General features: G+C 38.4%; 1 protein-coding gene across 1 annotated transcript in view; it reads left to right on the forward strand.

Moving 5' to 3' along the window:
- The window catches only part of LOC114571786 (echinoderm microtubule-associated protein-like 6), a 181,344-nt gene that overhangs the window by 57,279 nt on the left and 109,721 nt on the right, over positions 1-14,344 (forward strand). The window contains 1 exon segment of the mRNA XM_028602978.1: positions 9,210-9,419. Within this exon segment, the coding sequence (XP_028458779.1) occupies positions 9,210-9,419 (210 nt within the window).

Consider the following 14,344-nt stretch of genomic DNA (forward strand, 5'->3'; position numbering starts at 1 on the left):
AGAGTATATAAATAATGACTTCTTGAAGAGAAATTTAAAATTAATTAAACAAATGAAAAGCCAAACGATGTATTGTCACACTTCAAACCTGGTAAAAACAAATTATCTTTATTTAGCCATAATTTAAACAGGATGGTTACTTTACAACTAAATTCCATTTCAAAACAACTGTTAATATTTAAAATTAGAAGAAGAGGAAAAGAAGATGAAACCAAACAGTAACTGACATGGCAGGAAGTTGTAAAAATTTCAAGTTTTTAGTCTTTATTTGTCATGCACAACAAAACCGTAAAGCAGCCGTCGGCAATAAAATTCTCCACCCATGCTCCAACATGCTTAAAAAGAAAAACATGCAAGTGAAAATGAGAATCTAAGACGTGAAATAGTGCAAAAGTAGAAATATAGTAGAAAATATATGAAATAGAATTAAATGACATAATATAGAGTTACGACCATTAGGGCCACATCAAGGGGGAAAAATTTAAGGAAGATTTTTTTAATTTATTTTGCATTTAGAGAATAAAGTCGAAATGTCAAGATTAAAGTTGAAATGACGAGAATAAATTCAACTTCTTTATCACTTAATCACATTTGAGCGACTGTCCACCATGCCAGCTGCCATGTAGGCAACATTATAGATAGGCTATAGGTTACATCCTCGGAGTGCCGCGCTCACCTGAGCCCCACTCCTTCAGGATCAAACTATTTGATCAATAGTCTTGTTGTGTCTTGTGATTCAACAGATCCTCTCTGTATTGTGCGTAGGTGTAACCATCGAAACCCTTATTGCATCTGTCCATTACAAGCTATTTCAGTTTGCAGGAATGCGGCCACCTCTTCCAAGTTTGTGTGGTTTCTCCTTCTGAACAGACGCAATTTTCGGCACAATCTCTTCAAAGACCTTCAAATCACCACACTGTGTTTATGCGCTAAACACGGAGAGTTCATAAAGGCCTTCACAAGGCATTTTGTAGAAGACCATAGGTAAAGCTAGTAGTTTTCGTTGATTTTCAAAAGTCCGACTTGATTCTTGAAATATCAAGTTTTTTCTCGAATTTCGACTTTATTCTCGAAATGCAAAATAAATAAAAAAATCTTCCTCCTTTTTTTTTTTTTTTTTTCTTGATGTGGCCCTAATGCTCCGTCGTATAGGGTAATGTGGTAGACTGGTGTAATGATAAAATCCACACTAATATAGACGTGTGTAAACTGCGGTGTGAGCAGGTATGAACATGTTTTTTTTCCTTAACCCTCTGAGGTCTAAGGGCATCGTCACATATCTTCTTAAATTCATCTTTTTAAGGTATTTGCATATAACTGCCCCCCGTGTGTTTCATATCAAAATGTTCAGAACAAACTCAGCTTTCTGTAAATTTTCCGCCCACATTATTTCTAGAGCGATGTGTGGAGAGATCATTTGGCGCTAAAGCTGATTCGTTGATGTTTCCTGCTGGGAATATTTTCAGTGATGGAGCTATAACTATGTGGGCTAAAAGAAGGGTTAAATAGTCTTTAGTAAACTTAAAATTGTAATTCTAACACTTACGAGACATGAAAGGAAAGAGCGAAACAATAGGAGAGAGGAAAAACAGTGAGAACGGAGAGAGAGAGAGAGAGAGAGAAAAACAAAAACACAAAATGAGAACAAAAGAAAAAGGAAGAGAGAGGCGTTTTGTTCCACGCTGCCCTTTTCCACTCTGAAACACCACTGGTGGCACGTTCAACCGCTGAAGCTGCTAGCCAATCGCCTCTCCTCGTTTGCCCGGTCACCCTGCTTCATTGGGGTCAAAGGACGCTGTGCCTCCCAATTAATGAGCCAGCGAGTGTCTCGGACACCCCCCCTCTCCACTCCCCAAACTCCCACAATTCAGTGGGAGACGGAAATTTAGCAGAAGACGAGGGAACCGCACCTTTTTTTTAACCTGAGCGTCCCTCCTCCTCCAGCTGTTTTTTCAGCTTGCTTCAGAAGACCAAGCGCGTCCCACAGTTTGTTTTCATTATTATTATTTTTTTAAACTGATCAGTTTTGTTCGACAAATAAGCGCAGTTGCACATTGTGAGCTCCCCTTTCTTTTTTTTCTTCCCCCTGGCGGTAACTGTTCACCCTTGTAATCAGATCATGCCTGCTGAAGGGTCAGGAACAAAGGCATGCAAATTCTAATTAAATGCGCAGCGTTGGGACAGGCCCCGTTTGATCGCCGAGCCCTTTCATGCCCCCTAATCGCTCCTGACAGCCCCTTCCAACAGATTCTGTGACAAACTTCTCGATTCAACCGAGGGTGGATTTTTGAACTTTGCTTGCTCCTGCGGCCTTGGCTCCAGGTCTGTCAAACAATCCAAATCAATGACCCAATTGACCACTGGTCCCCTTGTTGATAACCTCAATGAGCTCTATGTTGCCATTCATTGTGTCGGAGCGCTAAATGCCGATAGCATTTTATGGTAATTAAACTGTCCTTTTGGTTCCTAGCTTTGAATACAAACACTGGAAGGGGGGTGGGGGTGGGGGGGGGGGGGATGGGGGCGTGGAGAGCACGGGGCAGTACTGGAGGGGCGGGGGACGCAGGTGCAGGGAAAGGACGGAGGGCTCGACCGCGGGACTTTCCCACAAACATGGCCCGGCGCCACCAACACACTCATTAGGTCATTATAATAAGGAAGGGGGCTTTTTTTTGTTTTATTAAAAATCTCATTAATCCCACAACAAAAGACATGTACTGACCTCATTGGTCCCCCTGTTATCTGAATATGCCTTTATATAATGGAGCGTCTAATTGCAATTCGGCGCCTAGCGGCTTTCCCTCCATCCGAGCCCGGCAGGATTTAGCGTACGAGGAGTGAAAGGAGAGCTAAAGAGAACTGGCCTCCCGGGGCGGCCACTGACCTAATGAGAAACTGGTTTCTGCCCCTGGTGGGAGGTCTGAGCCTTTTCCACAGGTGGGCAACGGTGGAAGATGTATTCGGATCCTTTACTTAGGTTACTAATGCCACACTGTAAAAAGAAACGCTCTGTTCCAAGTAAAAGTCCCGCATTGAAAATGTTACTTAAGTCAAAGCCTGTATCAGGAAACATCCTCGCATTGTAGAAAGTGTAAAGGATCCAAACTGTTGTGTGTTTAATTGGGTTATTATTATTCCAGCTGGACTTGTAGCCGTTCTATTGTTAGGTAGCTTATAATAGATATAATAACAGAGCTTCTATTTTTGCCGGACGCCGGAGAGCTCCGCAGCAATTCAGCACAGGGCAGACGGTGCGGGACAGGAAGTCGAGCACAGAAACAAAATAAAGCATCCGGTTAATTTTCTAAATAAAATACACCGTGCTCACAGCGGATCACATTTCTCTGCACTACACCTTGAAAACATCCTTATGGGTGGAGACGGGCCTGAAGTCCAACTGTTGTTGGTTTTGTGGTTCCGTTTATAGAAACGACATCCTGTTATATCGCGCGATCATACGTGAAATCTTCGTGACTTCAGCTTTCGGTCGTAGCCGCAGTCCAGACCTGGTTTCGGTTAATAAGGTTCACAAAAAACAGAGTAATGGGGAAAATGGTTATTTTGCGCATTATATTTTGCAAGTGAACTGTTATTTTGAGTTTTGTTCTGAAAAAAAGTTCAACGTGAATACATAATAGTATTGAGGGGAATTTCACAGTTTAAGGCGTTTTTACTGTTGATTTGTTTAAGTGATTCACTGTTCAATAAACGCAACCTCTTTCCAAAAGTCACTTGCTAATTGTGTTGAATCGTGATTTCAATATTGACCCAAATTATTGTGAGTATGTTTGTTTTTCTCCCATAATTGAGCAGCCCTGGGGGAATCTTTAAAAAAAAGTTCATACTAATAAAACCCATTCCCACTTGAAAAAACGGGTGCCCGCTGGCGCTACCCGTGTACCGCTAACTGACCGGTTGGTAGTGAATCCGGATCCACTGAAGGGGGTCCGATAAGAACCAATCAAGTGTCACTTCTTCATTATCCTTTATTATATATATATTATACCACACAATCAACAAACTCTTATTTCTCCAACAGTATGCGGATGCCTACGTGGATGTGGTTTTATTGATGCACGCACACAGTAGTGTCCACAAACTTAGTCCAGTTAGGGCGAATAAAGAGAGTGTGATGGCGTTCCACGTTCACGCCTTTCTCTCTCACTCGAGGCCGCTGTGTCCAAGCCGAGGCGCAGAGCATGACCTTACTAGACCTCACTTACCACGTAGAGCTAGTCTCGCTTTGCCAGACCCTTGGAAGAGGGTCTGGGATGGTAGGAAAACGTGCTCTGGTTTATTGGCATTTCTCCAAACCAATCGAAATAGTCTTGGGCGGTGCTAAGCACCGGAAAAAAATAACAGGCTCGGAAAGAACCTGTTTTGGTGGAACGTGTACATTCAAAAGTAGTTTTAGTCATGCGACAGAAAACTCAGATTGGACAGATAGTCTAGCTAGCTGTCCTGTCAATAAAGGACAAAAAAATGCCCATAAAAAAAAAAGTCTATACAAAGAGGTACAATGGTCCGGTACAACAGCCTTAGAACTGACAAACATTTTGCAAAAAAATCTCACATACCCCCCTACAGTCCTCCCCCCCTCCATTTGAGAAACACTGCCATAGAGCTCCACTGTTGTTAAAAACACACCGATTTGACGGCTGTTCTCATGAACCATTGATACATATAGCTAACAAAAAGTAATCCACTCTGTTTGTCAGTATGAAGGGTCATGATAAGACCATCAGCTGCTTATCTTTGAATGTAAATTTAAAATTGAACCTGTATGTTGTTTGCGTCACCCTCCGAGTCTTCATGTCGGTCACAAAGGATTTCCAATGAATTACATTACATGTCATTTAGCTGACGCTTTCATCCAAAGCGACTTACAATTGCTCTATATGTCAGAGGTCGCACACCTCTGGAGCAACTTGGGGTCAAGTGTCTTGCTCAGGGACACATTGGCTGATGTATCACAGTGGGAATTGAACCCAGATCTCCCACACCAAAGGCATGTGTCATATCCACTGCGCCATCACCACCCCTATGAGTCCTCTGCGTGTTTGGGCCGCAGGACGCCGACATGTACGATGCCACTGGGAGAACAGGGAAGGCCCACATGAATGAGCCGCCGATCGCAGTGCGTCGCTCATGCAAAACCTTTCTTTTCATGATTAAAGCCAGAGGAAAGTGCTGTGTGTGTGGACCATTGTTCGTGGCCGGTTTTTGTGACGAGAGCGAGAGCGGCATATGGAAAGATAGTTGAGAGGAATAACGGAACAGGAAGTTGACTATCAGATCATATGTTTGTGTTATTTAATGATAGATCAGGAAATTCATCAGCAGGTCTTTGAATATTCAAATGTGATGTTTGAGATGTCATCGCTGCCCCGTCACATCGCAGACGCTTTGTTTTCCTGCGTGACGGCTGTGTAGAACTCACACATGCACTGACTTCACAGTCTAACCCCCCCCCCCAACCTCTGGACTTTCTTCTACCCACCTACTGTGCAATATTTAATATTTAATACTATTCAGAATATTGATAATACTGTGCAATTCCACTACTGTGCAATATCTGTATACCATGCAATATCATTACACTCATTGTGCAATATCTATTACTCATTGAATATGATCGCAACACTGTAAATAAAACCACATTTTATATATATATATATATATATATATATATATATATATATATATATATATATATATATATATATTGTCTCACAACTGTGCCCCTTACCCCCCTTTTTTTGCACTACTTATTTTATTATGTTATATTGATTTTATGTACATGTTTGCACTGGAAAAGGAGTTGCTTTTAATCTCATTGTACATGTGTATAGTGATAATAAAAGGCATTCTAGATGGAGTGATAATAGAGGCAAAGTCCCTCCCCTTCCAGGTGGACCGCCATGGGACCTTAACTCGGAAATAATATGAGAGAGAGAGAGAGAGAGAGAGAGAGTGTATCACTACAGCCAATCCAGTCTGCTCAGCATTCACACGCATTCATTTTCTGCAGGAAATGCTTTTTTTTTTCTAAAAGGTTCAACCCTTTTTGGTGTTTGGTGTTTTAAGCCCCCAGCGTTGTCTTCCAGGCCTGGAAGGCACTAGCATTAGGGTTATACGGTTAGGGTTAGGTGCCTTGAAGTCGACGTTGGGGGCTTAAAACACCATCGAGCAACGTTTTTGCACACCTAAAATTGTATTGACAAGTGAGTAAGATCTAACATGCTGATGCAGGTATAATTTTAACCATGTGTTCACCTTCTTAGTTCAGCATGCTAACCTAAAAAAAAATAAAAAATACTCGACTGACTTGACTGAGAACAAATCAAATTCTGAAGTTTCTAAGAACCAAAATGGGCAGGCTTCTTTGGTTCTACTTATTTTATTGTATGTTAACGGTAGTGAACGGGGAAAGACAAATTCTTCTTTGATCCCGTTTGAATTGAGCCATGAATTACACGTATGATGTTCGTCAGTTTAAAAGATAATTTTGCAAGTAAAGAAAGTTTCCGTTTATTGTTAAACTGTTGAAGTGTAAGACTTTGGAACTACCTAGATGGAAAGACGATCACACTTCAAAGTGACCAAACCTCCGGGACCTCTTAACCTGGGACCCTTGCTTCATCAGGTCAGCTGCTAGCTGCTAGCTGCTAGCTGCTAGCTGCTATCATCCTCGTCTTTCCTGCCGCCAAGGCATCACTATTTTATGAATGATACATGGCGGAGAAACGTAAAAGTCCTGATAACTCCTCTGTATCAAAAAAGAAAGTAAGGCTCTATCTCGAGGGGGCTCAGCCTTTCTTAGAGATAAGTATGGGGGGCGCCAAGGAAAAAAGTTTGGGAACCACTGGTCTAGATTTCTAGGCTAGCTGTTTACATGATCTGTATCAAATTAGGAATATTGTCATATTCAGAATAATATTGGCATATTGGTTTACGTTTAAAGGTATTCACTGAGAACGCCCAGTTTACGGCCTCTTGTCCGTTTACGGCTTACGGTCAGCTCTGTGCGTTGCTATGGTTACTGTACACCAACCAATGAGCCGACAGTTTGCAGGGCTGCAGACCGGATAAGAAGGAAAAACTACTAGCTACTTTTAAACATGATCAAAGACTTGGATATCAGCAGGTTTTTGGATATGAGCCGACCTTTTCAAGAAGCTGGTTGAACGAATCAAAGAGGCACGCTTTGTTCACACGCTCACACTTTCCCTATTGTTATTTATTAAACTGTTTTCATAAAAGAATATTATACTGATTACTATTCTTCTCTCTCTGTTAAATGAATCTATTTGCACGGTAAGAAAACATAACAATACTTGTTCCCACAGGACAACATGGAGCCATTGGCTACCTTGACTGGGGCCCGGGGACAGAACATGCGTCTCTCTAACCAGATAAAGGGGACGCCATCGAGTCTGACCAACATCTATACTGACAAGATAGACAATTGACGACATCAAATTCTGTTAGGATTGTATTTCACGCATAAATAAGCTACTGTTTGAGGCTTAGTCACTTTCTGTACTTGTGCTGTGAGCACTGTAAACGGATTCTACTTGCAAGTAAACTAAACTTTAATATAACTTCAGTGGTCTCTGTCTATTACTTGATAATGTAATTATGCTAACACAAGTCCTCCACCGCTGAAAAACTGAAAAAAATCATATATTTTGCATGGCTACATGCAAACATATATACAAACGGGAATCTTAGTGGAATAATCACTTTCATTAGCCATGTAAACAGCTTAGTCGGAATATCGTCTTCTTTTGGAATAAAGGGCAAAAACCGGAATACGATGGACAACAGGTGACTTCCCAGTTTTTACCTCATCAAATCAAATGATGTGGTAGTCGTGGTAACGCCCTCTGCAGAGGTTGAATGTGGACGGAGAGCAAACAGCCTGCGGTGACGGAGTGATGAGTGGAAGAGGAGGGAGAGAGGGAAGGCAGAGATGAAAGAGTGCAGTAGGAGAGATGAGTGATCCAGTCATCCAGAGCTACCAGACATCCCAGAGGACAGGAAACACTGTGTTGACCCGTAGTCTGCACCCTCCGCCCCCTCCCCCCTTTCTCCCGTTTCTTCCTTTTCACCTCCTCTTACTCTTCCTTTTCTTCTCTCCTGAGATCAGTATTTGAAAAAAATCTTGGTTTTTTTATTGTATTTTTATTAGTGCTGTCAAATGATTCAAATATTTAATCGCAATTAATTAATTGCATTAATGTCATAGTTAACTTTTTAAAAGTAAACTTTCCATTCAGAATCTTATTGGCATCCATTTCGGTGTCTCGCGCTCGCCATCCACTCAAAACCTAACGTTAGCCTGCTACTCTTTGGCCGGCTCGGAAGCCCAAACAAGTGTGTACGGCGTGCCTGTTGTTGTGTTTCCGGTCTAGCTAGATCCGGTGTGGTAGTTGTATTTTTTCTAACGTTACTAGTTGTTGCAACAGCATGTGAAAAAAACTACAAAGTTTGCTAGGCCAAAAATAACGTTAATCTCGCGATAAATAAAATACGCCGTTGAAATGTGTTTAACTGACAGCACTAATTTTTGTGAAAAACACCATATTTTTGTTGTACTGCACATTACTGCAGCTCCTCTTTTCACCCTCTGTGTTGAGCTCTCTGTTTTAGCTACAAAGTGAGACATCTCACTTCTGTTCCATCTTTGTTGGGAGTCGCACATGCTCAGTACCTAGGTAAGGACTACTAGCCAGTCAGAAGCAGAGTATGAGGACGTGCCCTGACAGTACCTAGGTAAGGACTACTAGCCAGTCAGAAGCAGAGTATGAGGGCGTGCCCTGACAGTACCTAGGTAAAGACTACTAGCCAGTCAGAAGCAGAGTATGAGGGTGTACCCTGATGGCCCTCCTGTTTTTTTTCAACCAAATTGATCAACCAAAAAGTAACATGGATGGTTCAATCCTAATCCTAACCACTAATGAAAAAATTGCAGAAAAGAAATCAACAAAAGCATTGGAATAAGTGACAAAAACTTGTAAAAAAGTGACAAAAACGTCAAAAAACAATTGCCAAAAAGGTTGAAAAAGAGACTGAGAAAAACAAACAGTTGCATGGTCGATGGGGAAGACAACACAAGGGTTAAAATGTATTTCTTCCAGATCTACACTCTTGTGTTGCTGCTGGTGTTTTTCCTGCTCTTTAAACTCTCTTTGCCCTGACCTCAGCCTCCCCGCCTCCTGCTGTGGTATCCCTGAGGCCCTCGGGGCACCAGGATCCTTCTTCCCCCTCCGGCCCCACCTCACAGGAAAGCCCCCAGACTGCCGCCAAATACCTCCGCGGATTCTTCCTCTCGCTCAGAGGCGAGGGCGAAGGGGGCCCCTCGCGGCTTCGCCTCCCTTCCACCGCAGGGCCTCGGAAATACCTGAGATCCCTGAGTGTGGTCGCCGTTCATCTGCACCGCCAAGAGGCGCGAACCACAGCTGTTCACACTCTGATTGAAATCACACCTCAAATCAGATTTTTTTTTTTTGGGGGGGGGGGAATACTGATTTTATCTTTTCTAGGATGTAACCTGCACACAAAACCCCTTTCAGACCCCAGGAAGATTAGCACTCCTGTCCAGTCCAGTCCTGACAGTCAAATTCAATCACATCCTGGTTTTAGCGAAGATAAAACACTATAATTATTCAACTTACAGCTCTCGGAAGTGTCCCATGGGCTGAGACACACAGGGTATGTTGTTGCTAATTGCTTACAAAATTAGAAATAATATCATGAAGACTCCAGAAGATATGTGTAATCATGAATCTCAAAGGAGCCTTATCGCATTCGAAATCAAGCAGAAAACCATTTCCCAAAGCATTAAACTGCATTTTTATAGCTCCCACGCATTCCTTCTCCTGGTGTGGATGCTTCATGAAAGTTAAATATAGTAAAATATAAACTGTGATCGTCACAGGAACCTGATGACAGCCCAAAGAATGAAGCTGGCAGGTTACAGATGATCATCAGACTCCATCTAGTGGCCGACAGTGTACACAGCACAACTACAGAACAACAACATTAACTTTTTACTACATTTTACATAGCTAGTTAGTTAGTTAGTTAGTAAGTTAATTAGTTAGTTGGATGGATAGATAAATGAGATAATGAAGAAATTAGATCAAATAAGATAACAAAAGATCAAAATGCCAGAACACCTGCTGAAAAACATACTTAGAGGAATGAAAAGAATAGAATAAAATGTACAACCTACATACATATCATCTATATCAAAATAAAATATGTATAATATTAAATATGAAGTAACCAGTGAGAAAGTAGCATAATAATAATAAATTCTTGTAATTTACAAATAACTGCTCTAAAGTTAACCTAACTTAACCTATACACTTTAACAGCTTCTGACGTTTTGGACTGTTGATCTTAGTTCATTTCAGATTTTTGTCCTTTCAAATGTTGACTGTGCCGATGTTTTCATTAATGTTTCATTGTTTCTGAATGTTTGTCTTACTGTAATTGATGTAAGGTGACCTTAAATGTCATGAAAGGCGCCGTTAAATAAAATGACAACAGCAGAGCTGAAGATCTTTGCTCGAACCCGACGGGACCCGACGGGTTAGCATCCCATTGACTCCCATTCATTTTGGCGTCACTTTGACAGCGAATAACTTTACATCTGAAGCGTTTAAAGACTCTATTTGTCCGTTGTTTATTTCTAAAGAAACACGACAATGTATAAAAGGCTCCATTACCTTGTACCTCACGTTATGGCTCCGTAGCAGACGCTTTTATAAAAATAGGCTAATGATTGGGTTATTGTTATCTCCTTACATATACCTACACTCTCCGTCTCTGTAAGATTGGGAATGATTGAGATTTCTCTCGGCACAGCTACCAGAAGACTTCACACTTTCAGACACGTTGCTCACGACACATCTACTTCAAGCTCAGTTGGAGGCTGCTCAGTAACACTCAGCCAGCACCGGGAAAGAGACTTCTGATATCCTTCACTGGTCTCAGACCAGAGACACGGGGTCTGGTGGTCCATTTGATATAATGTCTGTGTGAAACAGAGGCTGGCCTCTGGAGGACTTATTTTTTCTTTGTTCAAACTTCCAAGTACTTGTCGAGCTCGGGCCTAATTCTGTCGGGCTCGAGCCGAATTCTGTCAGGCTCTGGCCTTATCCTGCCAAACTTTTAAGGCCCAATTACAGCTGATAATGATCTCCTCTTCAGCTTGCGTTGTTTAGACAAAAAAACAACAACGTTGATTTCATTGCATTTTTTAAATATATAGAAAATACAATCTAATAAACGATAACAAAGTAGACACTAATGTTGTGATTTTATTGTCGGTTGGTTGTTGTGGTGGTGTTTTACTGTTTTAAAATCTTGTGTAATTGTTTTTATACTTCAGTGTTAGATTTCCCTCCCTTTCTTGCCCAAGGACTAACGATGGAAATGAGCTTATAGCTATCTTTGGTACTGCTAAGGAGCTGTACATTGTCCCTGCCGAATAAACACAAAAATAAAAAATAGTATAGTATGTCGAAAGAAATCATAAAAAGTAATTGTATAGTAGGTTGAAAAAAGTCACAAAAACTCATAATATAGTATGTTGAAAAAGTCATAGTATAGTATGTCAAAAAAAGTCAAAAAAAGTCATAGTACAGTATGTCGAAAAAAGTAAAAAAAGTCATAGTACAGTATGTCGAAAAAAAGTCAAAAAAAGTCATAGTATAGTATGTTGAAAAAAGTCCAAAAACAGTCATAGTATAGTATGTCGAAAAAGTCCAGAGTCATAGTATGGTATGTCGAAAAAAGTCAAAAAAAAATAGCAAAAAGTAATAGTATAGTATGTTGAAAAAAGTCAATAAAATTCATAGCGTAGTATGTTGAAAAAAGTCCAAAAAGTCATAGTATAGTATGTTGAAAAAAGTCAAAAAAGTCATAGTATAGTATGTCAAAAAAAGTCAAAAAAAGTTATAGTACAGTATGTCGAAAAAAGTCAAAAAAATTCATAGTATAGTATGTCGAAAAAAGTCAAAAAAAGTCATAGTACAGTATGTCAAAAAAGTCAAAAAAAGTCATAGTATAGTATGTTGAAAAAAGTCCAAAAAGAGTCATAGTATAGTATGTCGAAAAAAGTCCAAAGAGTCATAGTGTAGTATGTCGAAAAAAGTAAAAAAAAAATAAAAAAACGTAATAGTATAGTATGTCGAAAAAAGTCAATAAAATTCATAGTATAGTATGTCGAAAAAAGTCAATAAAATTCATAGTGTAGTATGTTGAAAAAAGTCCAAAAAGTCATAGTATAGTATGTTGAAAAAAGTCAAAAAAGTCATAGTATAGAATGTCGAAAAAAGTCCAAAAAGTCATAGTATAGTATGTCGAAAAAAGTCACAAAAAGTCATAGTATAGTATGTCGAAAAAGTCCAAAGAGTCATAGTATAGTATGTCGAAAAAAGTCAAGAAAAAAGTAACAAAAATTAATAGTTTAGTATGTCGAAAAAAGTGAATAAAATTCATAGTGTAGTATGTTGAAAAAAGTCCAAAAAGTCATAGTATAGTATGTCAAAAAAAGTCATAAAAATTCATAGTATAGTATGTCGAAAAAAGTCAAATAAAGTCATAGTATAGTATGTCGAAAAAAGTAAAAAAAATTCATAGTATGGTATGTCAAAAAAAGTCAAAAATCATAGTATAGTATGTCGAAAAAAGTCAAAAATCATAGTATAGTATGTCGAAAAAAGTCTGAAAAGTCATAGTATAGTATGTCGAAAAAATGTAACAAAAAGTCCAAAAAGTCATAGTATAGTATGTCGAAAAAAGTCCAAAAAGTCATAGTATAGTATGTTGAAAAAAGTCAAAAAAGTTATAGTATAGTATGTCGAAAAAAGTCACAAAAAGTAGTAGTATAGTATGTCGAAAAAAAGTCAATAAAAGTCATAGTATAGTATGTCGAAAAAAGTCAAAAAAGTCATAGTATAGTATGTCGAAAAAAATCATGAAAAGTAATAGTACAGTAGGTTGAAAAAAGTTACAAAAAGTCATAGTATAGTATGTCGAAAAAAGTCAAAAAAAATCATAGTATAGTATGTTGAAAAAGTCATAGTATAGTATGTCGAAAAAAGTCAAAAAAAGTCATAGTACAGTATGTCGAAAAAAGTCAAAAAAAGTCATAGTATAGTATGTCGAAAAAAGTCACAAAAAGCCATAGTATGGTATGTCGAAAAAAGTCAAAAAAGTCATAGTGTAGTATGTCGAACAAAGTAAAAAAAAAGTCATAGTATAGTATGTCAAAAAAAGTCAAAAAAGTCATAGTATAGTATGTCGAAAAAAGTCACAAAAGTCATAGTATAGTATGTCAAAAAAAGTTCAAAGAGTCATAGTATAGTATGTCGAAAAAAGTCAAAAAAAAGTAACAAAACGTCATAGTATAGTATGTCGAAAAAAGTCAATAAAATTCATAGTGTAGTATGTTGAAAAAAGTCCAAAAAGTCATAGTATAGTATGTTGAAAAAAGTCAAAAAAGTCATAGTATAGAATGTCGAAAAAAGTCCAAAAAGTCATAGTATAGTATGTCAAAAAAAGTCACAAAAAAGTCATAGTATAGTATGTCGAAAAAAGTCCAAAGAGTCATAGTATAGTATGTCGAAAAAAGTCAAAAAAAGTAACAAAAATTAATAGTTTAGTATGTCGAAAAAAGTGAATAAAATTCATAGTGTAGTATGTTGAAAAAAAGTCCAAAAAGTCATAGTATAGTATGTCGAAAAAAGTCAAAAAAATCATAGTATAGTATGTCGAAAAAAGTAAAAAAAAGTCATAGTATAGTATGTCGAAAAAAGTAAAAAAAAAGTCATAGTATAGTATGTCAAAAAAAGTCAAAAAAGCATAGTATAGTATGTCGAAAAAAGTCAAAAATCATAGTATAGTATGTCGAAAAAAGTCCAAAAAGTCATAGTATAGTATGTCGAAAAAATGTAACAAAAAGTCCAAAAAGTCATAGTATAGTATGTCGAAAAAAGTCCAAAAAGTCATAATATAGTATGTCGAAAAAAGTCAAAAAAGTTATAGTATAGTATGTCGAAAAAAGTCACAAAAAGTAGTAGTATAGTATGTCGAAAAAAGTCAAAAAAGTCATAGTATAGTATGTCGAAAAAAATCATGAAAAGTAATAGTATAGTAGGTTGAAAAAAGTCACAAAAAGTCATAGTATAGTATGTCTAAAAAAGTCAAAAAAGTCATAGTATAGTATGTTGAAAAAGTCATAGTATAGTATGTCGAAAAAAGTCAAAAAAAGTCATAGTACAGTATGTCGAAAAAAGTCAAAAAAAGTCATAGTATAGTAAGTCGA

This window comes from Perca flavescens, chromosome 17 (genome assembly GCF_004354835.1).
Source record: "Perca flavescens isolate YP-PL-M2 chromosome 17, PFLA_1.0, whole genome shotgun sequence".
Classification (NCBI taxonomy): Eukaryota; Metazoa; Chordata; class Actinopteri; order Perciformes; family Percidae; genus Perca; species Perca flavescens.